Genomic DNA, 24,657 nt, shown 5'->3' on the forward strand with positions numbered 1-24,657 from the left:
CCTTTGGGGTGCCAAATAAAAAGAGTCGATGACAGGTGAGGAGTAATGTAAGAGTTAACGGACGGCCAGTAAAGTTTTCCTACCTCAACAGAAGCTTAATGTTTAACTTTATGGATTTATTTGATTCTCAATTAATCGAAAATAAACTGTTACACTAACAGAGTCTAAGGGATACCTTTACGTTTTGGTACTATCTCAGTCATAAAGTAATGATTGATCTGGTTTTATTTAGCTTTAATAGACTTTAAAATGTTTCCAAACGTTTAGATCCAAAAAATACTAGGTTTGAACTTTTAAATGGTCCCTAATCTGGGTTACTACATAAACAAGTCATGTCAAAGCCTAGGTTATCTTTGCTAATTCGCTTGTACTAAACTACATTCTATAGCCTACAATTAATTTCAGAGGGTTGTGTCTACTTTATATTGAGGTTAAACAGATTCGTAGGACTTTGGATTTCCACGTCTCATTTAAACTATTAATTTGAATATATTCTAACCATAGTTTTAAAACACGAGTAGGATGGAGAGGATTGTTGCTGCAAAGAGAGCTAATCATCCTGACCCATAGTTATGAACACTACCCCCACCATAGGTGTCATGTGATGTCTGTATATAAATTGAATTATCTTTTTTATGCTTTTTACAAAACAAATTATTTGTTTTTAATTATACGTCCGTGTATTATTGAAGTCTTAACGAACAAACATACTACCTAAAATGCCAGCTGCAAAACTAAAACTAACTTTGACATTCCTTACCAGTTGGTGGTGGTATTGTACCAAATTGTTGTCTGCCAACCGCCAATAAAGCCCATGAAGAAGAAGGAGAACGCTGACTTTATTGCGCCTGATAGAAATTCCAATATTATAGAGACGCCGGCCGTGGGTCTTTCAGGCACGTCACCAGCCATTTGGTTTTCTGTTCTGATTGGTCAACTTCTACATTCGTTCATTTGACAAGAACAACATCGTCAAGCTGAGCCTTGTTGAAAGGAAGGAGAAGAGTCGTAGTTTGCCCATATTTTTCAATCGCAACAATGTCCGAAGAGCAATCTGAAAGATCCGATGGGAAGATTGTGAAGATGGAGGTTGACTACAGTTCCACTGTAGATCAGAGGCTTCCGGAGTGCGAAAAAATGGCCAAAGTAAGTGGGCTTCTAAAAGAAGGCCAGCGCTGGCTGAGTCATGGCGCATCCCGATCGGTGCGTTAGCACCCAAGCTAACATATAACCTAAATGGCTTCAGCCCTATCCTGACTTGACCTCATATACTGAACGCTGATGCCGCATAAGTCCGTTATGTTTTACCCACGCTTAATACCACATTGGCGTTTTCACTTAAACGACAGTGATTGTGGTTAAAGTGATGCTAGCCATGTTTAGCACTGAGGTTAGCTTCAGATGTAGCCAACATGTTAACTAGTAACTTAGGATTTTGTAAGACGGAAAAAGCATGGAGTTTAAAGTTGTTGTTGTTGTTTTTAAAGATATTAACCAAGTTTATGTTTTTGTATTTTCTTCTGCAGGAGGGGAAGTTACAAGAGGCCATCGAGAGCTTGTTGTCACTGGAGAAACAGACTAGAACAGTAAGTAAAAGCCTTCCACCTGATGCCGGACAGGGATAAGTTGTTTTTATGAAATAAAAATATTCTGTGGGGAAATGCAGGTCTTAATTCTTGATAAAACCATTTAAGTAGAATTGTGTTGGCTTGAGACAGGCCGTTTTTGGCATAGCTTTTCATTATGTGAGACAGTATTTTGAATCTGCTACTGTTTTAAACTACTGTTACTACAGTTACTGTTGCAGCACTCTGGGTAATATTTACTGTTCAGAGTAATACAGCTGTAGCAAATTAATTAGTTTTTTTGTTTTACTTTTATTTCTAAAAACTTTTAAATACCAAATAAAAAAAATATGTCTTAATAATATTTGACTTAGGGTCCTTAATTAGGGCATTGTAGTAATGGATGGAATTTAGCAAATGTAAGTTTGCATGTATATGTGTATTTTAATTAAAGGGTATGGTTGAACTTTTCACAGGCATCAGATATGGTGTCCACATCTAGAATCCTTGTGGCTGTGGTCCAGATGTGTTATGAAGCAAAGGATTGGGACGCTTTGAATGAAAACATCATGTTACTCACCAAAAGAAGGAGTCAGCTCAAACAGGTCAGTGCTCTATTTACCCTTACCGTTGTTTTCTTATATGATTTTCTTTTTTTTCAGTTCTTAATTCTTGATAGATCAAACTATTGATACAAATGACTTAAAACACAATTTCATAATCAGGAAATTGTTTTATTCTTATGCTAAATAAATTATGAGTGAGCTTTGAAATGATCTGTCCTTGTTAAATTCATAGTCCTTGAACAAATTTCTAAAATGTAATTTCAGAGTGTTTTTACAGTAGGCCTAAATATGTGCTTTGTTTTGCTCCTCATCTTAGGCCGTTGCCAAAATGGTGCAAGAATGCTACAAGTACGTGGATGCAGTAACTGATCTGAACATCAAGCTGAGGCTTATTGACACACTTCGCACTGTGACTGCTGGCAAGGTCTGAAATTTCTTGATGTTATAACAACACATTAAAGGTGACAAATCTGTATCATTTTAATGAGATATTTTGTTACCAGAGATTAACAAAATGACACAAGCAATTAACATAAAATGTAGACAAAGGACTAGCATGTTTACCCTACATCTAGGAATCTGCTTCTAATTTATCAAATGGACATTTTAACTCTGTTTGCATATGTCCTTGTAAAATTACTGAATCTGTTCTCTGTCAAATTAATCAACTAAGAAACAGATTTCTGCAGGAGTTCTCTATGTAAAGCATGGGCCAAACATAAGATTCTCATAGTATTTTAGTAAAACCACTTATTTTAATTCTATAGATGCAAAAATAAATAAAAAAGTAACAATTATCCCTAGTGCTGCAAAAATGGTACAACATATTGACTATTACAGTTATAATGTTATTAATAACATATTTTTTAGATTTTGATGTATAGACTTAACCAACACCACCTACCCACTACATTTCTGAACAGAGTAAGCACTTATTCTGCAGAATATTTACCTTTTATTTATTTTTAATTTTTTTGCTTCTCAGCTCTTTGTAGAGTAACATTGATTCTTTCGTTAATTAGTTAGGCTAACTGCTCAGGTAGTCAAAGTGCAGGCAACTGTTTAATAGACATGCTGCTCTTAGCTTGGTTAATGTAGTTTTAAATCTGCATTGCCTTATAAGGTGGAATACTTGGAGATTATTTAGTTTCTACATCATGAAATTTGGTGTTTTTTTGCTATTCCAAACAGCCAAATGTATCTATCTTCCAATGAAGGGAAAATCATTGTTGCCTCTTTCAGCTAGGCGACTGACAGTCATTGGCAACAGGTGGAGGAGGGGTTGGCCTACTCCATAGTTTAACCTGAGTGTGGTTGTCCCCTATTAATCCCTTATTAACAGGTATGCTACGTGTGCTAAATTGTTCTATCTGACAGATCTATGTAGAGATTGAGCGTGCGAGGCTAACAAAAACACTGGCGAACATCAAGGAACAGAATGGTGATGTCAAAGAGGCTGCTGCCATTCTGCAGGAACTACAGGTGAGATACAATTCTACCTTTATTTATAAGTAATACATTTTGAGGAATGTGTTGCCAAACTGTGTGTACATAAGAATTGTTAATACCAAGCTTGTGGGATTTGTATTGTTTTTTTTTTGTTGCTCAGGTGGAGACTTATGGCTCCATGGAGAAGAAGGAGAAGGTGGAGTTTATCTTGGAACAGATGAGGCTTTGCATCGCTGTCAAAGATTATATTCGCACCCAGATCATCAGCAAGAAGATAAATACCAAGTTCTTTCAGGAGGAAGGGACTGAGGTAAGAGACGGTACCAGTCCTGTATAGGTTCTCCTATCACAGAAACATTTCGGAAGCTGTTGCATCATTTGTAGTTCATCCAAATCACCAAATGAAACTGGCTTCATTTTTTTTCTCATTTTGTCCTTTTACCAACTCAGGAGCTGAAGTTAAAGTATTACAACCTGATGATTCAGGTGGACCAGCATGAGGGCTCCTACCTGTCAATATGCAAGCACTACAAGGCGATTTATGACACCCCCTGCATCTTGGAGGACAGCAGCAAGTGGCAGCAGGTACAGAGTTAATATATTGAGACTGATTGTTGTTTCATAAGAGAAACTTAGGAAGGGTATAGCAGGTGTTTCCTGTAATTAGTGTTTGACAAATTCTCATAAAAAACAATGCATCTGGCCATGCACATAGTCTTCATATACACAAGGAGCACAATGCTGCAATCAAATAACGCTAATTTCTGCTACCAATCATATGGTAGAGATTAAAAAGCCTCTTGTTAACCTTTTTCTGCTGTGCTTTCTGCCTGTTGAATAGTGGAAGAAAACAAGTTAAACCATTTTTGGTTGCAGGCCCTGAAGAGTGTGGTGCTGTACGTGATCCTGTCTCCTTATGACAACGAACAGTCAGATCTTGTGCACAGAATCAGTGCTGACAAGAAATTGGAAGAAATCTCTAAATACAAGTAAGACAAGCTATGTGTCCCATTGCATTTTGACTCCACCACTCTCCACTAGTCTTGTCTTGGCAAAAAATCTGACAAGCAAACGGTTTGAGTGATGTCACGGGATGAATACACATGTAGAAGGTGTGGGCACATGAGATTTTCTTCCACTTTTCCCAGGGACCTTCTCAAGCTGTTTACTACTATGGAGCTAATGCGATGGGCTTCCCTGGTGGAGGATTATGGGAAGGAGCTGAGAGAAGGTTCACCTGACAGCCCGGCAACAGACGTCTTCTCATATTCAGAGGATGGAGAGAAAAGGTGGAAGGACCTTAAGAACAGGGTGGTGGAACATGTAAGTTACTTATGGAAGTGTACCAAAGCTTTTGGAATTGTCTTTTAAAGTAAAGCATTCGTTTGTATTTTTACTTTGAAGCACCCACCATTACCTTCACCATCCACATATCGTATTATATAAAAGGACATTATTCAGTGAAGCAACCAGGAGATAGAACAATCTTGGAGGAGCTGCAGAGATGGCTGTGTTTTGACATAGGATAGCTTTAAGCTGCACAGAGAGAGGTTTTGTGGAGGATTGGTCAGGAAAGAACAATCAATTAAAGAAAAACTAAATTTGCAAAACCTTTGGAATATGCTTAAATACAAGTTGGAGACTCAAACATGTGGAAGAAGATGCTTTGGTGAGATGAGGCTAGTACAAAGCTGATCCTTACATCAGGTGAAGAACACTATCTCTAGAATGATGTACGGCGTCGGCAGCATCATGATATAAGGATATCTTTCAATGGCAGGGACTGGGAAACCATTTATACTGGGTCAATTACTTTTTTTTTTCTTGTTTGAAGAAACAAAATATGTTTATATTATGTTTATAACCACAAAGTGGTTATTTGATAAAATGACAAAACTGCCCCCATATTCTTTTAAATTCGAATTTGTAAGTAAATGAAGCAAAGAATCCCGAGAAGGGGTACTTAATGTAACCTAGGGTACAAGCTCCCACATCATTGAGGAGCGGAGCCGAGCTCCAGTGGAGGATCAGGAGGTGTAAGAAGGACTATGGGAAAAAGCTGGAGGAGTGGCTCACGCAGAACAACGTGCAGGACGTATGGAAAGGACCTGGAACATTTCTGGACTTGGACAGAGTGTCAGAGGGAGAGCTGATGGAGACCAGCGCTGGGCAGATGAATTAAACTGTTACTTCAACAGGTTTAGTTCTCCACCCACTCCCTCTGCCCCCCTTTCTGTTCCCCTTTCTTCACATGTCTCCAGTCCAACAGACACTCCTCCCTTCCCCCAACTACCTTCATCTACAGCCAGCCCCTCCACACCCATGCCTCCAGCCCACTCCATACGCACTGTCTACAGCACCAGCTCCCCTCTGCCCCCCCACCCCCAACAGTCTACCGCCAGCAGTCCCCTCCTCACTACCCCCCCTCTCCCTCACATCAGACCAGGTTTGGAAAGAGCTGAGGCGACTGAACCAGAGGAATGCTGCAGGACCAGACAGCATCAGTCTCAGGCTGCTGAAGACCTGTGCAGACCAGCTCTGTGAGTTCCTCATCCGCAGGTACAACCTGAGCCTCCGTCTGGAGAATGTTAATGTCCTGTGGAAGATCTCCTGTGTGTTTCCGGTTCCTAAACGACTGCATACCAAGAAACCAGCCCACTTGACCTTCCACCTTATGAAGACCACGGAGAGGCTCATCCTCACCCACCTCCGCACTGTGGTGAGCCCCACCTTGGACCCGCTACAGTTTGTCGATAGGCCCAACATCAGAGTAGAGGACACTGTCATCTACTTGCTGTAGCAGGCGCTCACCCACCTAGAGACCACCAGGTGTGCTGTGAGAGTTATGTTCTTTGACTTCTCCAGCATTTTTAACACCATCAGACCAGGGCTACTGAGAGGGAAGCTGGAGGATGCGGGAGTGGATGGTCAACTTGCTGCCTAGACCATTGACCACCTCGCTGACCGTCCATAGTATGTGAGGCTGTGAGTCAGAGGTGGCACTGTGGTCCCGCAGGGTACTGTCCTGTCACCATTTGTTTGTCCTTTACTCTGTGGACTTCACCTACAGCAAGAACAGCTGTTATCTCCAGACGTTATCTAAAGACTCAGCCATTGTGGGCTGTGTGTCTGAGGGGAACGAGCAAAGTACTGGTCAGTCATGATGGACTTTGTGGACCGCTGTGAGCGCAATCACCTGTGCTTGAACACCAGAAAGACGAAGGAGATGGTGATCGACTTCAGAAGAAGGACACCACCTCCCTCACCAGTGGACATTCAGGGTGAAGACATTGAGTCAGTGGACAATTTTCAAGGATTTTATTTTGTCATACCAGCGCACATTTACATGTTAAGGTACAAAATTTGGCCTCGGGTCCTGGTTAACAAGCCTAATACTTAAGTAAAAAGAAAACTAAGTACAACATACAAAGCTAAATCTAACAATAAAAAGACACTATAGAAATCACTAAAAATATATAGCGAAGAGCAAAGCAAAAAAGAAATACACACAGTTTAATAGTGAAACTGAAATTAACTTTGCAAAGAACTAAATACACATATAAAGCATGAGGTAATCCTTAATATTGCACCTTTGGTGGGTGAAGTGTTTAATGCAGGTCAAGGTGTAGTGAGAGAGTCTACAGAGTGTGGCTCGAGTTCAGCAGTCTGACAGCTTCAGGGAAGAAGCTGTTTCTGAGCCTGGTGGTCTTGCTCTGAATGCTCCTCAGCTGCCTTCCTGAGGAGAGGGGCTGAAACAGTACCTGGACATGTCCCATAACACCAATGCCCTGTACAAGAAGGGCCAGAGTCGCCTCCACCTTCTGAGGAGGATGAGGTCCTTTGGAGTGTGCAGGCCTTTGCTCTGGACTTTTTATGACTCTGTGGTAGCTTCTGGCATCCTACACTGTTGTCTGCTGGGCCCCAGGCAGAACAGAGTGGGACAGAAAGAGACGGAACAAGCTGGTTAGGAGGGCCAGCTCTGTCCTGGACTGCCCACTTGATTTTGTGGAGGTGGTGGGTAGGAGGAGGACGTTAGCCAAGCTCACATCCATCACGGACATAACCTCTCACCCACTGCACCGGACTGTAGAGGAGCTGAGCAGCTCCTTCAGTGGCCGACTGAGACACCCTCAATGCATGAATCTGCGCTACTGCAGGTTCTTCATTCCTACCGCTGTCAGACTGTTGTCGTAATTATGAATATGAATATATTATTTAATATTAATACTTTAATATTTTATTAAATTATATCCTGTGAATGTCCTGTGAATACCAGAACAATAAGGCGATGGTATTAGGACAAAATTGAAAGGGATGAGCCAAGCTCTGACATTATTGAACAGCATAAACTCTGCACACACATGGAATAAATTCACACTATTTCTTAAAATACAAGAATTTATTAACAAAAATAAGTCAACTCAAAGTCAAACATATTTCAATAAACAAACTCTTTACTATGCTAAAACAATCCAACTAAACTACCAAGCAGAATTAAAGAATAACGAAGAATAATGGGCTATGTACAATATAAACAAGTTGATCAAAGATGATTGAAAATTATGACTAAAAGAGTGATGCAACATTACCATGTAATGTTTATGTTTGAGCACCAAGGATTATCTTGTAGAATCTGGAAATGAAGTTAAGTTAGTTTTGGAACCAACTTAGGCAATAATCAGCAAACGTTTAGACAACCAATCACAATGCAAGATCAGATAAAATATTATTTTAATAAAATAATATTTTAAAGAATGATTTGCTGAATAAAACCAACCTTCTGGATGACTAATTCTCAACGGTGTCTAATTAGCTGGCTTTATTTATTAAAATAATAAAGAAATATTATTTTGAATAAGAACCGAATCTTTGAGAAATGGGCTTGAATGTGTTCCTTAGTTATCAAGTTTAGTAAAGTAATATTTAGGGAAATATTATTTTTACTAGATTGAAAACTAACAACCTTTTTGGGTTAATGATCTTTAGCAGGCAAGCACGTGTTCTTAGCTGTTAGCGGTTGAAGCTAAAAAAAGAAGCTGATAGCTTATCATCAGAATCACACACACCTTTAGAATACCGTCAATAAAAGGGTTAAAATGCATAAGTGCGGACAGCGCGTTATGATCAGTCTTCTGTGTTTAAAATCACCCTTTAAATAAAGTTTGTCTTAACTTAAAAAACACACAAACACAGAACCCAAAACTGAGCACGTGTGCTGAGCAGATAATCTGCTAACACCAAGATGGCTGAGTTTCAACACAAACAAAACCAAATGTCATAAAACAAAAAACGTTTAGATTATTTCATTCTAAACTACTCTCTGCCCGTTTCTGGCTGTGCTGGAAGTAGGGTAATGCGATTTATTTTGAAAGTTCCAGAAAAGTTCAGAATCAGAATCAGAAAAGCTTTATTGCCAAGTACGTTTTTGGACATACAAGGAATTTGTTTTGGCGTAGTCGGTGCAATACAGTACAAATTAAACAGTATAAACATATCTACAATATAATATAAATATATGTGCACAGTTTTAAGTGAGTGAGAGTAAATATAGAGCAGTATAAGATGCAAGAGCAATACAACAGTGCAGGTGATCATTGTGCAAGTAAAGCAGTGCAAGTAAAGCAGGAGTCCAAGCTGAGCGTTAATGTAACACATAGAGTTACAAGTTACAAGTGTCCTGTCAGCAAAAAAAGGGGGGGTGTGGGGGAAAGGGAGAGTGACAGGGTGGTTTCCGGACTTTGTTAACCAGGCTGGTGGCAGATGGGAAAAAACTGTTCTTGTGGCGTGAGGTTTTGGTCCGGATGGACCGCAGCCTCCTGCCAGAGGGGAGAGTCTCAAAGAGTCTGTGACCGGGGTGGGAGGGATCAGCCAGAATCTTCCCTGCCCGCTTCAGGGTCCTGGAGGTGTACAGTTCCTGGAGCGACAGTAGACTGCAGCCAATCACCTTCTCAGCAGACCGAATGACACGCTGCAGCCTGCCCTTATCCTTGGCAAGTTCGTACTGGCCTTTCATTTTGTACCCATGGCTGGGTCCCAACACTTCAATTCTATTGTATAACAACTTGTGTAATAACCTCTGTATTTGTAAATACCTGCAATCATTGTCAATTTAGCACAATCACCTCCTTTTTTTTACTGAACAGAAGTTATTTTATTTTATTCCATTATTTTTACTACATATTTTTGCACATATACCTTGTTCTTCTTTGATTGCACATTTTCCTGACACCACCCTTCTTGTGTGTTACTAAGAGCCACTGTAAACATATAATCGAGACATCTGTAGAATATAATATAGCTTGTAACTTTACTAAAGAAGCTGTTTTTTTTTTCCTCCCTTAGAACATCAGAATAATGGGCAAATATTATACCAGAATCACAATGAAAAGGATGGCTGGACTGCTTGACCTCTCTGTTGACGTAAGCAAACATTTTACAGGTTTATTCACATGCTCCAATTACCTGCAAAAAAGCTCATTTGATGTTCAGAATTTGAGCTTTCAGAAACCCGTTTTAATAACGCACCGATTGAACTTTGCCAGGAATCGGAAGAGTTCCTCTCCAGCCTAGTTGTAAACAAGACCATCTACGCCAAGGTTGACCGGCTCGCTGGCATCATCAACTTTCAGAGGCCCAAAGACCCCAACAACCTGCTCAACGATTGGTCCCAGAAACTCAACTCTCTCATGTCTCTGGTTAACAAGACCACCCATCTGATTGCCAAGGAGGAGATGATCCACAACTTGCAGTGACACAAGAACAGTTTCTAATTTTATGTTTTGTTTCTTATTTACATTTGTTTATGTGCAGGGGGCTGTGCCGTGTTTGTACAGTACGTTAGCAAAAAAATCACTGTGGCCTAATTGCAGTATCATATAATTGGAAAATCATCTGCAAAACACACAAGCCCCCGATCAGATGTTCCTTTTTTATTGTCTAGTAAAACATTGACAATAAACATACGAGTACCTCCACTTGCTATTTGCTTTGTTCAATTCAGCTTAAGAGGCGCTGTGACTGATTGGGAAGAGTAGTCCTCTTGCAGTACGAAAGTTGTGGGTTCGATTCCAGCCTCCTCCTGCCACATGTTGATGTGCCCTCTGGGCAAAGGCAATCATTGTAAAGTTGACTACTAATCTGTGTATCAGTGGGTGAATGTGGCTCTAGTGTAAAGCGCTTTGAGTGGTCGGTATGACTATATAAGGTCAGTCCATTAGCATATAATCATAGATGTCATCTTTTGTCATAAGGTGGACATTTATTCATTAGTTTTGTATCTGATTATTTGTGGTAAGATTACAGTAATACAATAGTAACCAGATATTTAAAAACACTATAAAGAGAGGCATTACCTTTTTTTTTTTTTTTTTTTTGACTCTGTCTAAAGTAAGACCAAATCTATTTTGTTAGGATTACCAAATGTATTTCTTTAAGCTAAATGCCAGAATAACAAGATGTTTAAAGAGATTTTTTTTTTTTTTTGCTTTCTACATGTTCAGAGGTTTACATTCCCTAAAATAATTATGGCTTTAAACAATTTTGGAAAGCCCAGATGATGATTTCATGGCTTTTCTAAGCTTCTGAAAGGCTTATTCACGACATTTGAATTAAAAGGAGGCAAACCTATGAATGTATTTTATGGCAACATCTCAAACACACTAGTGGCTTCTATTTTTCAACAGTAAGCTGATAGGAAATGAGTAGAAAGAGGGGGCAGACATGCAACAAAGGTCACGTGGGCTGGGATTCAAACCCGCAACACCTACGACTAGGACTGAAGCCTTTCAATATGGGTTGTGTGCAACACCACCACACCTCTTGTGTCATATTTAAAAGATCAAAAGACATCAGAGAGAGAACTGTGGACCTCCACCATTTCGTTCATCACTGCGTACAATTTTCAGATGCCTGAAGGTACCACATTAATCTATTAAACCAATTATATACAAGTACGAACACAATGGGAATGTCTAGTGCTCATACAGTTCAGGAAGGACACAGAATCTTTTTCTCAGAGATGAACATTTTGGTGGGAAACTTGTGCATTAACCACAGAACTAAGTTAAAATACATTGTGAAGATGCTGACTGAAGCAGGTTTGACAGTGTCAGCATCCAGAGTGAATTAAGTCCTATACCAAGGGCTGAAAGACCGCTTGGCAAGGATGAAGGAGCAATAGCAACATAAAGACCTTAATTTTAGCAGACATCATCCCAGATGTGAAGCATGGGCGTGGCAGCATTATGTTGTGTAGACGTATAGCTGTAGGAGGGACAGGTGCACTTCAAAAATCAGGAGCAGGAGGAATGTGCCAAAATTCCAGCAAACTACAGTAAGAAGCATGAGGAGGGGTACAAAATGTCTGATTAAAGTCATACAGTGTAAAATTCAAAAAATATTTATGTATGTAAACTTGTAACTTTGAGTTTTAAGATTTAAGTATTTATTTTTCACACCTTTTAATTTTTCTATTCCAAACACTACTGCAAATCCTACTCCTAACTCTTCTCCATATATTTGACAGTTTTGGTGAGTAGATTATTAGAAAGTCAGAAAAGAAAGCCTTTATGTGAAATACTATCTGTCGCTCAAGAGTGGATTACATACTTTAATCTTATGATCCCTTAAAGAAGCAGTGATCACAAGAGGTCACCCTGGGGCATGTCCTCCCCTGAAATTCTGAGATGGTTTATTATAAATCACAAATCTAAGAAAAATCTAAAATTGATATGCATAATTAAACTCAAAAGGTACAACTCTATATTACATAGATTCAGTACACAAGAAGTAAAATATGTCAAATGTTCATTTCTGTTAATTTTGTTAAATGTGACCTAATGAAAAACATTACTGTTTCTCTGAAGATTTGAAAATGTTATATTGCCAATTTAAAACAATCTTAAATACAAATTTCAGTTGTGTACATGCACTTAATACTTAGTTGAGGCTCTATTTTTCTGATTTAAGTCAGTGCAGCATGCCATGGAGATGATCAGTCTAAGGCTCTGCTGAGGTGTTAAGGAACCACATGCTGGCCTTCAGCATGCCAGCATTATTGAGGCTGGTGTCTCCTCTCTTTCCCTTCCAAATAAAACATGGATTCTATATGGGGTTTTGGTCAGGTAAGTTTGGTGGCCAATCAGCCACAAGGGTACCTTGATTTCCAAATAAACTGCAACAGTTACTTTGATCTTAAAAAGAACTTTGGACCACTGGGAAACTGAAGAAGAACTTCACAGTTTCCCAAAGGAACTGTTAAAGCCCATCTACAGCCTATGGATGTGTGTGGTGGCTCTTGAAATCCGACACCAGCTGCAGTCAATGCCTTGTGAATTTCTCCCAAACTCCTAAATGGAATTTAGGACTGTGGTTCAACAACAGAGTGTCTTCAGTCAGAGGCTTCTTCAGATCTGCTGTAAGACAGACTGTTACAGGAGATCCCTCCTGTTCACAGCCATCAACATCTACAACAGCTCTTTGAATAAACCTGTATAAAATGAGCTACAACAACATTTAATATCCCATTGGGATTAATAAAGGATTTATGAATTGAATTGAATTAAATTGAAATGGACTTTGCTAGCTAAAAGCTGCTTCATAATCCAATCCAGGCTGTGGTTCTCCTTTTTGCCTGTGTACCTTTTACCACCACACCTTTTCCTTCCACCCAACTTTCCTGAATGTCTGTGGTCTTCTCCTTGGTTGTGCAGGCTATGACATGATCGTAACATAACATTTCTGTATTAGCATTGCTTAATTTATTGGTCTTATGTTACATTCTAAATTTCTGATACATTTATTTTGGAGTTTTCTGTAGCTGTAAGCCATAACTTTTTTAATTCACAGAAATAACACTCAAAATGTATCACTGTGTGTAATGAATCTATGCTTTTCACTTTTTAAATTGAATTGCTAAAATAAATTCACGAATTTATTAGGATGCACATGTATAAAAAATCAGCAATAACCCCAATTTCAAGAATAAAACATCTTTAAAAGGTCTTTGCTTTAGATACCTAGGAAAACGTATCTGGTCTCAGTGAAACATGCAGTGAACTATAATATTGGCTTATCAATAACTTAATTATGTGAGACACAGGGAACATTGAAGCATATTTAAATTATTACTTTTGGGAGATACTGGTCCTAACACGTATTTATCTTACTCAATGCGAAACTTTTACTTGTAAAAGAGGACAAAACATTGGCACGTATACAGTAAGTCCCCCTCAACCTTCAGATCAGTACATCCCACTATGCTTTGCGAAGGTCTGACAAGTGGATCCAAGATGGCGTAGAAAGTAAAGCTAGGTAAGTGTTGACTTCCCATTTTTAGCCCCTTTAGTTGTCTTTTTCGTCGCAAACCCACCGACACGAATCCCCCCCACAAATCAGTAGCACGGCGACGAATGTTTGTACTTCGTGCACTGATATGAACAAGATGTCATATGAATTATATGTGCCTAAACACCGTGGCAAAAATTCAGGCCCGAGTCCGTTTTGTTTCGGCGAACCTAGCCGAGTCAGCTAGCCTGCTAACATTAAGCCAGCCAGCTATTCTTGCTGGGAGCTCCTCAGTTTGGTGCCAAGAAAGGCCGTGTTTTGGCTGCTGTGCTAAATGTTAACTGCACGTCCTCAGTTTGGGAACAAAACTATTAAACCGATGCAAGCAAGAGCGATTTGTTGAGAACATTTCAAGCGATTTTTGACGCTACCGTCATCGTTCAGATTTGCAGCAGTCTAGACAAGTTTAGCAGACAAACAACAGCTACAACTCTTCAGTGGAAGACAAAATAAGTCCTCCTTGCTCTCCGTGTTTTTAAATGCATGTTTTCTAAATTTATGCGGATTCATTTCTGATGAATTTGCATGTTTTGTTTTTACCTCGTACATAGTCAGCCTAAATAACGTTGTGTGTGGGCTTGAGCACACTTTCTTATCTGTAAAGTCAGCTCTTCAACACACTGAGCTGTAGTAGACAGAAGTACAGTTCTAGTGTTTGACTTTATGATGTTAAATGAGGAAGGTACCTACCTAATGAGTGCCGTCAAACTACTTGATATGTGACTATATCTCTGTCAAATGATTTAAAGATCTTCTGGTTAACCCGAGTATGAGTGGGTACTAAGTTATTGTATCATATATACATTTTTCATTTCGCTAACATACTTTGCCATTCTTCAAGCACCTCTAATATGCTTCCCTCCTATTTTTCTCACACACCCCCTTGCACATATAACTATTAAATTATCAGCAGTATGTGGCCATAATGATTTTTCATGACTGCCTGTATAGATCATGTATTTGAGTTTTTTTTAACAGCCAGTAAATTCATAAAATGCACTTACCAGCATCATGACCTTGACCTGTACCCTGTATTTATTGATAGCTGGATGCTATGGAGAGCTGTGACTACGTGTACAATTAAACACTATGAAGGTATTTACTAATTACCCTTTCTGAAACGTTTTGGAAGCTTTACTAGGAGCCCAATAGTGAAATGACTTGTGTAGTATTGGAGTAAGGAGAGGAGACTGCTATACCAACACAAGTTTTGCATTATTTCATATAATAATAGATGAACTATCCAGTTTTTTTATTTATTTAAGTATTTTGCAAATTGCATGTAAGTATAAGTAAAAGCTCATCTGATGTGTACTTTAATGTGCTGTTAATGGGTCAGTTTGTTTTCCCATTTCATCCCAATCTGCTTGCCTTCCTTACCCCTAGACAAATCATTTAACACCCTTGTATGTGCTGGTCTGTTTCTGGAGAAGAAAACAAACCCCTGGTGACCGGAAATGGACAATGTACAGTTTGACAGGCCTTGATCGGTGACCAGCTGGGGCAAACTCATACACCTGATCCTTTTCTGATCAGTGCCTGTGTCGTTTGTAACAGCTACCGGTTCCTACTCTTGTTGTTACTGCGTGAAGGAGACTTGAAATTGGCTATGTTCAGTATCAGCGAGGTGTTTTAAAAGCCAAAGGAAGTACAGAGAAACTATCTAAAACAAAACTGTATTTCCTGCAGAGGATTGCAGGCCGTTCATTCATACTGCTGCAACAGATAGCCAAACTACAGAAAGTGCAGGCCATTTTGCTCGTTTGCTGTTTCATGATTTTGCAGTTTTGGTCGTTTTGCACATGACTGTTTAGGATAATAAAAGCATCTGTGTACCACAGGACTTCAATTGGAAACTGCCTTTCCTGCCTTGGGGACATTTCTGTGAGTTTAACTTAAAGCTGCTTTTAGAAGATATGAGGAAATTTCAATGTAGTGAAGAAGTGTTGCTAAGGTTTAAACTTCTGAGCGTCCAATTTATGTCCTAATGCCACAGGCTGGGCTGTCATATGTTGGGAGCCTTTTCTAAAAAACATCAGAGTTAATGTAAGGATCTGCTTTACCGTGGGAATACACACAGATTAAAGTTTACTGGTAACAATGGTAACTGCGCTGCTTACTAGTATAAGATGCTGAGAACAGTTTATAATGTGAACTCCAAATCCCATTTTGTCTTTATTGTAAATGTATAAAACCATGTTTTAGAGTGACTGTTTTCTCACAAACATGTTGAGATGTCACCTCTGGTTCTAACAAGTAATTATTGATCATTCACAGCAGGAAGCCCAGAAACCCATTAGAATCGGTTAAAGCCAGTTTTGGTGGGTCAGCTTTACAAAAAAATGGAATTTGGTCTCAAACAGTATTAAGGTATTGTGTTTACACCTTTGTGGACCTTTCCTGAAACTAAGCTTTCTGAGGTGTTTGTTGGAACCTATTCACCACAAGGTATATTTGTTGAGAGGGAGGGAGGGAGACGCATGGAACGGTTTAATCAACAAAAATCAGTTGATCTTTCTTTCTTTTTTTTTTGCATTTGAATTTTTTGCATTATAAATTTTAAAGCAGCTAAAATGTGCTCTCATCTGCGCTTTGACATGTTGTTGATGGGTCACTTCGTTACCATTCATCCCGATCGATTTGCCTTTGATTCCTTAAACAAATCATTTGCTATTTGCAGAACTAATCGTAATCAGGAAGGAAGGGAAAATAAAGTACCACAGCTTTCACAAAAGCATAAATCAATTAATAGAAATATAGAAGAACACATAGTAAAGCCCAAATGAATTCATTTAAATCAGAATGGTGCCAGGCTTTAATAATCTGTCAGTATATGATTTAGAGATTGAATTAGGTTTACAAACCTCAGCGAATAAAAATGGTGTCACAATATACAGTGCCTTGCCGAAAGTAAATTGGCACCATGGTTATAACTGCTCCACCATAAAGCTTGACACTTTGGATGAGGTGCTGCAGGGTTTTTAGGTTTGTAAATGTCTGACCTGCTGATTCCAAGTTATCTTTAATACAGGGGTGTCTACATTGCGGCCCGGTGGCCTTTTGAGGCCCCTGGACTGATTTTGTGGGGCCTCCGCAGCTCCATTTTTAAGAACTATGGGCTGTTTGCATAGGTGGTTGATGCAGATGGAGATAGTTTATTTTTAATTAGGGAAATATTATTACCTGTGGGGATGTAGATATTTATTGTATATTTTATATTATTATTCTTTACAATGAACTATGAATAAACTGTGGTAAGTTACGTTTAACCATCATTTGCCAAAATAGTATGAAACATCCCCTGAAGCAGTTATAAACTAATGCAAGGTCGGTGTAAAACGCAGCACGGTACGCAGCTCATGTTCATACTCCAAAACATCAAGTCTGAAAAGGATTAAAACTACTAAGTATGAGATGATGAAATGGTGAAATGGCCCACACCCGTTGACACATTGTTATGATGCAGTAATACCTCTGGTAAACTGACTTGCAAAATATCTCCTTCCATTTACAATTCAGGTTTTCTGAGTGATTATACACACACGTGTTTTAAAGAGTGTCCCGTAACCCTAGCCAGGCGTCTCTTTACATTTCCATACAAACGGCACTATTATTTATGGAATATAAAGTCACGGATCTTCCGCAAATTATGAAGATAAACAAAGCCACAACTTAACTAGAGCATAAACCAAGATCATTTTGATAGTTCTTTGATTTAACACCCCTGATATCTGTTAAATCCCTTTCATACATAAACTAACATCACAGTAATTGTCCACAGCAGATGTGTGTTTTTCTTCCTGCTGTGCTTTTCTTCTGATGTTTTTTATCATTTGTTGTCTCTGAGGATATTTCCCTCTCCTTGACTTTTTCTTGTTTTGCTTTTAAGGAAAGAAATAATTTCAAAATCCTGCTTTTCTGTCTCTGTATCCCAGTTATTTTGCTTTTGATTGAAGCAAAAGGAAGGACAACAACGTCTGTCTGTGTTACTGTTTCCCAGGGCTCAACTGAACCTGGTTAAATGTTGGTATTCCTTTGAACATGGTTCAAGTCTGCACTGCTGCACTAATATTAAAGGGGAGTCACACACAGTACCGGTGGATTAATATCACTTATGATTAACTGTTCAAAGTGATCTTCCCTGTTTATGGACCCAACTGTTGAGACTTTCTTTCACCTTAGCTTTGTTTTTAATTATTAGTTGCTGCAAGTAAGTTTCTGCAGCATCAAAGATAGTTTAATGAGAGCAAAAAGTTTCTAAAAGTTTTTGAGCTTCAGCAGAAGTCTCTACGCATATCAATATTTTCAGCTTCTCTGTTCTACAGCTATTTTGTAGAACGCTACAGAGCATTCTTGTACACTTGAACGTGCATTTAAAAGGCAAAAATGTGTCTGTAATTAAAATGAAATCTACAAGAACTTGTGGGTTCTGGTAGGAGTCTGCTCCTTCTCATCTGAAAAACAGCAGTGTCTGCAAAGTTGCCATTCTGAGATGAAGTTAAATGGGAAGTTTTGGTAAGATGGTAATAAAACAAGCACTATCTAGTATATCAATAAAAGCCTCATGTATTCTAACTTTAAAAAGTAACATATTAATCATCCCTTTATATCTGTATTTTCTGCATTCTGCAAGGCGTGAAATACCAAATTTATGTTTTTATTAGAAAATAAAGATATTTCCACAGACTCCCAAGTTTGAAATCCCTTTTAGACAATTACTTTGTAAACTGTCTTCTGGCTTTGATGAGTAATTTGAAACTTAGCAAGAGCTAGATTTGCGAATAAAATTAGTTTAACTCGCCATCTTTGCCCATAAATAACCGGTCTTTTTATTGTGCCTTTTTGTGTTAAAAGCTGTTTATTTCCTGCGCTCTGTAAGCTGCAGGGACCAGCAGTTATTAGGCTACTAGCCAAGGGTAGGATGTTCTCCAGTGGGTCACAGTGCAGCCTCCAAATTTTGATCCGTGCTGTTTTAGCTGAGTGTGGTTAGAGTTCTGTGTAATATGTTTCTATTTTCCTGCTTTTTTTTTTTTTGCCATTGTTTGAATTTAGCTTTTTTGTTTTGCTTTTACAGATTAAAGTGATACAAAAAAATGCTCCCATTATTACTCCATTGTTTTTTTTTTTACGATGCTTTGCACTCCACATCAGTACAGAATCTGAGAAATGGTAAAGCCATCAGAGCAAGGAGAGACATAGTCTACCATTTATGGTGCAAAATAATTTTGTACTCATCATCTGCTGCTTCATCCGGGACTGGGTTGCGGGGGCAGCAGACTCAGTAGAGACACCCAGACTTTCCTCTCCCCAGACACCTCTTCCAGCTCCTCCGGGTGTGTGACAACATGCTCCATGAACGGGTCCCACTTACTGCCGGCAAACTCCTGCTCTGCTTGTACAGAGACCAGATGGCCTCTAATAAAGGGCCCCCGAAACCGTACTCTTGGAGCACCCCTCACAGGGCACCACGAGGGAAACAGTTGAATGCCTTCTCCAGGTCCACAAAACACATGTGGACAAGTTGGTCAAACTCCCATGAACCCTCGCGTACCCTGCACAGGGTGTAGAACTGGTCCAGTGTTCAACGGCCAGAACAAAACCACACTGCTCTTCCTCAAGCCAAGGTTCGACTATTGGCCGGACATCCAGAGACTTGAAGTACTCAAGGCGAATCTCATTCACCCCCGAAGCACTACCACCGTGCAGCTTTTAAACCACCTTGGTGACTTCAGCCTGGATGATGAAAGAGTCCAACCCCAAGTCCCCAGCCTCTGCTTCCACCATGGAATGCATGTACTCCTTCCACTACCCGATAATGTCCCCAGTCTGAATCAGCAGCCCCCCACCCCTAGTATAAACACTGTTGGCGAAACACTGCTTCATCCTCATGAGGCACCGAACGGTTTACCATAATTGCTTCGAGGCCAACCGGTAGTCCTTCTCCATGGCCTCAGCGAACTCCTCCGAGGCCCAAGTTTTTGCCTCTTCCACAGCCTGGGCTGCGGCACGCTTGGCCTCACGATACCCGTCAGCTGCCTCAGGAGTCCCACAAGCCAACCACGGCCGATAGGACTCCTTCAGCTTGACAGCATCGCCGCAACAGGCACCACAGAGCTTACGGCCTCAGCTATGGGCGGCAGCATGGACAATGGACGTGGAGAACATGGTCTACTCGGACTCTATGTCTACAACCTGCCCTGGAATCTGGTCAAAGCTCTCCAGGAGGTGAGAGTTGAATACATCCCTGGCCTGACATTCCCAGCAGACCCTCACTATACGCTTGGGCCTGCCAAGTCCTTCCCGCTTTCTTCTCTTCCAGTGGATCCAACTCAACCCCAGGTGGTGATCAGTGAACAGCTGAGCTGTGGGGCTACAAGCAAACCCACCCCAGCTTCCCGCTTCTCCCCGCGGGCCATTCCAGAGTAGTAGAGAGTCCAACCTCTCGAGGAGCTGGGTTCCAGGGCATATCTCTCGATATCCCAGCCACTAGGCGCTCTCCGACGAGTCCTGACCACAGGCCTGGCTTCAGGGTGGGACCCCGGCTCTGCCGTACCGGGCGACGTCACGTGCCTCGCTTTTGTGGTGCTTATGAAGGCGTCTTGAATTTGTATTGTTTTTATTTCAAAGATGCTAGTAGAATAAATGGTTGCTGTTTTCTTCAGAGAGCACATTTCATAGCTCTGTAACAGATGAAAATAGCGTAAGTTTGTCATAAACTGGTTTAGTGAGATTCAGTCATTTGTTAGAGCATGTTACAGTACTTAGTTGTGAAATTTTTGTAACAACGTGCCAGCTAATTACAGACTGTCACTTTTACCCTGTTCCTGTTTTAAATGCCATTAACAGATGCCACTCATCTTCCTCACTTCTCAAGAGACACCATCTTCATCTGGAGATGCACCCGGCAATGATTGTTTTAGTTCTGCTTATGAAGAACAAGTATGTGTACTACTGTGGCAAGCTCATCATGGGTTCTGAGAAGAACAAGTTTATTAGAAGTCTCTTTTAATGGAACAAGTTACAGCAACTCTGATATTAAACGGACTCCGTGTGCAGAACACAAAATTAGCTGGATCAAATTGTTTACCCAGTCCACCTAATTTCGCTCTGTTGCTTTAACGTCATTTTTAGTTGAAGGTTATTTTTTTGTTAAGCATTGTGATTGCAACATTCTAGTTGGTCTAATGAGTAACCATCAACTTATCATCTCAGCCCCTGATGTAACCAGTTATTTGCTCCACCCAAAAAAAAAAATTGCTTATTTTTTCTTGTTTGTGTCCTGTCTGCGAGCCTGTGCTTGGGCAGTGGAAAGAGAAAAAAATGGGTTGGAAAATATACACTGGATCCAAAGTAGGGCTGCAAATACTTTGCAGGAAAAAGTTTATCTAAAGGCTATCATTTGCCTTTTTCTGTTTTCTATCTCAAACCATGCAACAACATTTAAGAGAAGTGAACTTTTAACAAGCTGTTCAAAGTTTTTATCAGTCCCCTTGCCTTCTGTATTGGCCAAGATTAACAAATACTCAAAAAAAGTTGAAAATTAAATACCATGCTCTGTTTCCATTCCTCCCTGATGTGAAGTAGCTGGCTGTAGTTTCTTATCAGTTGGCGATCAAGCTTAGAGCTACATGCCTGATGCCTGTAACAAAGTTCCAGCAGCTTTCTAAATAGTTTTTAGTAATTAACTGATTGTGAGGCTCACACATTCCGCCTTGCGTTCACTATATTTGACACCCTTTAGAGAGAAACCTGTAACTTAAAGTTGCTATATGACCAGTTAAAATCCCATCCGCTGTTAGGCAGTGGAACAAGCCGTGATATCTGAAACCTCCATCTCACAGCGAGCACTAAGAGCTGGAGTTTGTCTTTGTACTGGAATCTATTGGAAGCAAAATAGTAACATTTTAGCTGCCACTGAAAAAGGTGATTAACCTTGTCAGCTATATCATTGTATGAGTCTTGTTCTTAATTTTGGCTATCTCAGATGGTGAGTAAACCAGGTATTGGTAGTTTTTGCAGTGTGTGCAGGTGCCATGTCCTGCTGAAAAGCATTTCCATAAGGTTTTATAGCAGAGGGAAGAAGGAAATGCTCTAAAACATCTTGGTAGATGCCAGCTCTGCCTTTGTACTTGATAAAACTCAATGAACCAACACAGACAGATGACAACTTTACACTTTCTTGAAATCGGAGAGTTTGTACAAACCTTTTGAGACATCTGACAGGTTAAAATGATTGCCTATTTCTCCTGGATAGGTTTGTGTGTGGCAGCTATTGAAGCACTGACTCCAATTGCAGGTTGCACCTTGGGGATCCTTCCCAATCTCTTCAAAATGCTTTGCACCTTTTTCTGCCACACTTTTTTTCTTTCCACTGAACCTTCCATTACTATGCTTAGATAAGGTACTCTGTGACAAACATCTTTGGCAATTATTTGTTTTATGTTTGCCCTTCTTGTGGAGTGTGTCAATGGCTGTCCACTGACATGTCAAAACAGTTCTTCTCCTTGACTATGTCAGCTGTAACACGGCCATAACATTTCTGGAATGCAAATCCTTTTTTAAAGGCTTGATGTCATATTTTAATTTGGGATTTCAATTGCAGCATGTCATTATAAAAAAAAAAAACATACAAAAAAACACTTGAAATGTTTTACTTCATTGAGATAGTCCTGTAAAGATTACTCCCCCGACTGCTCTTTGGCTGCTGATCATTTTTCTTAGTTTATTGGGGTGGTAAAGTTTAAAACCTTTTTTTTCTGCTTTTTCTGGACAACTACACGCGTTTCTTAAACTGGCCTAAGTCTGGATGGTTGTTGTCAAAATGATAACATTGTGTCATGTTATGTCATGGATGGATGGTGAGTTATCATGTTTGTTTTTGTTGTCCTATAGATGTTTTGTCCCTGAGTCATGGCAGACAGGAGAGCGGAGAAGTCATGTGAAGAAGCCAGCAAATCGTTAGCCAGGCGGGAGTACGAGGCGGCAGTCACCCACAGCACGGATGCCCTGGTGGTCCTTGCGCCCCAAGCGTCATCATCTGGTGCCCCTGTACTGCCGAGCCCTCCTTCAGTGGTCACCGCCGGACCCCTCCGCAGCCGAGCCCTGCTCTACCGAATTGCTGCCTTCCTACAGCTGGTGAGGAACATTGGCTTTCTATTAAGAATAGTTGCTTGTTTGAGGATGCATGTAGCTCTGTCATCTAACACGAACATATTTTTTTCTAATGCCATGTTTTTTAAATCCCACATTTGCCTTTTGTTTTTTAACTGTATCTTTGCTCTTTTTTTTTTTTTTACTGGCAGAGCATGTAAGAATAACTTTAAAGAAATGTTTGGAATGACAACTTAATAAAAAATCAATACACTAAAAGAATCTAGTCCTTTTACTATTGCCCTAAAGTTATGGAAACCTTATCAGTTCCTTAATAATAGTTTAAAAGACTAAGAGGTATTTAAAGACTTGTTTCTAAGTACCTAAACGTTATGTTTTTTTTTCTCTCTCTTTTCACCAATAGAAAAACTATGATGGAGCTGATCAAGACTGCAAACATGGTGGGTAGCAGTTCGGACTGCAAATTCAGCATTTCTCTCATAGGTTGGTTCGATTTGTGGCTGCGTCTACAGATTATTGTTTCAATGCCACAAATGAACCAGAGAGTCTTTTCAGAATCAGAATCAGCTTTATTGCCAAGTTCGTACATACAAACAAGGAATTTGACTCTGGTACACTTTGCTCTTTTGTTCTGTTTTTGCATTACAGAATATACAAATTTACAATGTACAATATACACATATCTAATAAAAAGGTGCATTTGCAACATCTGTATGCTGTTGTTCTGTACTCTATTTAATGTTCAACAGAGAAACAGCCTGGGGTAAGAAACTGTCTCTGTGGCGGCTGGTTTTAGTGAACAGTGCTCTGTAGCGGCGGCCTGAAGGTAAAGCTCTGAACAGTTTATGTGCAGGGTGTGTGGGGTCTGCAGAGATTTTAGCAGCTCTTTTCTTGACCCTAGACCTGTATAAGTCCTGGATGGAGGGAAGGTCAGCTCTGATTATTCGTTGCAGTCTGGACCTGTCCTGTTTTGTGGATGAGCCAAACCACACTGAGATGGATGAAGACAGGACAGACTGAATGATGGCAGTGTAGAAAATGACCAGCTGCTCTTGTGTAAGGTTGAACTTCTTGAGTTGCCTCAGGAAGTACAGTCTCTGCTGGACCTTCTTTCAAACAGTGTCTATGTGTGAAGACCATCTCAGGTCCTCAGAGATGGTGGTTCCTAAGAACCTGAAGTGGTCCACGGCCGATACAGTGTTGTTGAGGACGGTGAGGGGGGTGTATGGGGGTGGTGTTCTCCGAATGTCCACCACCATTTCCACAGTCTTGAGTGGGTTGAGTTCAAGGTAGTTCTGACTGCACCAGTGTACCAGCCGATCCACCTGCCTAAGTTAACAGCATCATCTACTGACCTGTTTGCTCGGTAAGCAAACTGCAGGGGGTCCAGCAGGGGGCCTGTGATGTCTTTCAGGTGTTTCAACACCAGCCGCTCAAAGGATTTCATGATCACAGATGTCATGGCTACAGGCCTGTAGTCATTTAGTCCTAGGATGGTGGGTTTCTTGGGAACTGGGATGATGGTGGATCATTTGAGGCAGGATGGGACCTCACATTTCTCCAGTGATTTGTTGAAGATCCTTGTGAAGATCGGAGCGAGTTGATTTGCACAGGCTTTCAGG

General features: G+C 40.2%; 2 protein-coding genes across 4 annotated transcripts in view; both read left to right on the forward strand.

The window, feature by feature from the left end:
* The first annotated feature begins 896 nt into the window (after positions 1-896).
* psmd12 (proteasome 26S subunit, non-ATPase 12) lies at positions 897-10,554 on the forward strand. Its single transcript, XM_047364352.1, has 11 exons — positions 897-1,146; positions 1,527-1,586; positions 2,042-2,170; positions 2,448-2,555; positions 3,509-3,613; positions 3,741-3,890; positions 4,031-4,165; positions 4,457-4,569; positions 4,729-4,903; positions 9,923-10,000; positions 10,123-10,554. The coding sequence occupies exons 1-11, from the start codon at positions 1,039-1,041 to the stop codon at positions 10,330-10,332; spliced, it is 1,371 nt and encodes a 456-aa protein (XP_047220308.1). The 5' UTR covers positions 897-1,038; the 3' UTR covers positions 10,333-10,554.
* Positions 10,555-13,857: 3,303 nt separating this feature from the next.
* Positions 13,858-24,657, forward strand: part of helz (helicase with zinc finger) — a 67,303-nt gene continuing 56,503 nt past the window's right edge. For 2 of the 3 annotated variants that reach the window (XM_047365329.1, XM_047365331.1), the window contains exons 1-4: positions 13,858-13,891; positions 14,970-15,019; positions 22,817-23,059; positions 23,439-23,475. In XM_047365329.1, coding sequence (XP_047221285.1) covers positions 22,835-23,059; positions 23,439-23,475 — 262 coding nt within the window. In that variant the 5' untranslated portion in view covers positions 13,858-13,891; positions 14,970-15,019; positions 22,817-22,834. The remainder of the gene's footprint in view (positions 13,892-14,969; positions 15,020-22,816; positions 23,060-23,438; positions 23,476-24,657) is intronic. The other variant, XM_047365330.1, reaches the window with a different exon arrangement.

Source organism: Girardinichthys multiradiatus, chromosome 5, assembly GCF_021462225.1.
Source record: "Girardinichthys multiradiatus isolate DD_20200921_A chromosome 5, DD_fGirMul_XY1, whole genome shotgun sequence".
In the NCBI taxonomy this organism is placed as follows: Eukaryota; Metazoa; Chordata; class Actinopteri; order Cyprinodontiformes; family Goodeidae; genus Girardinichthys; species Girardinichthys multiradiatus.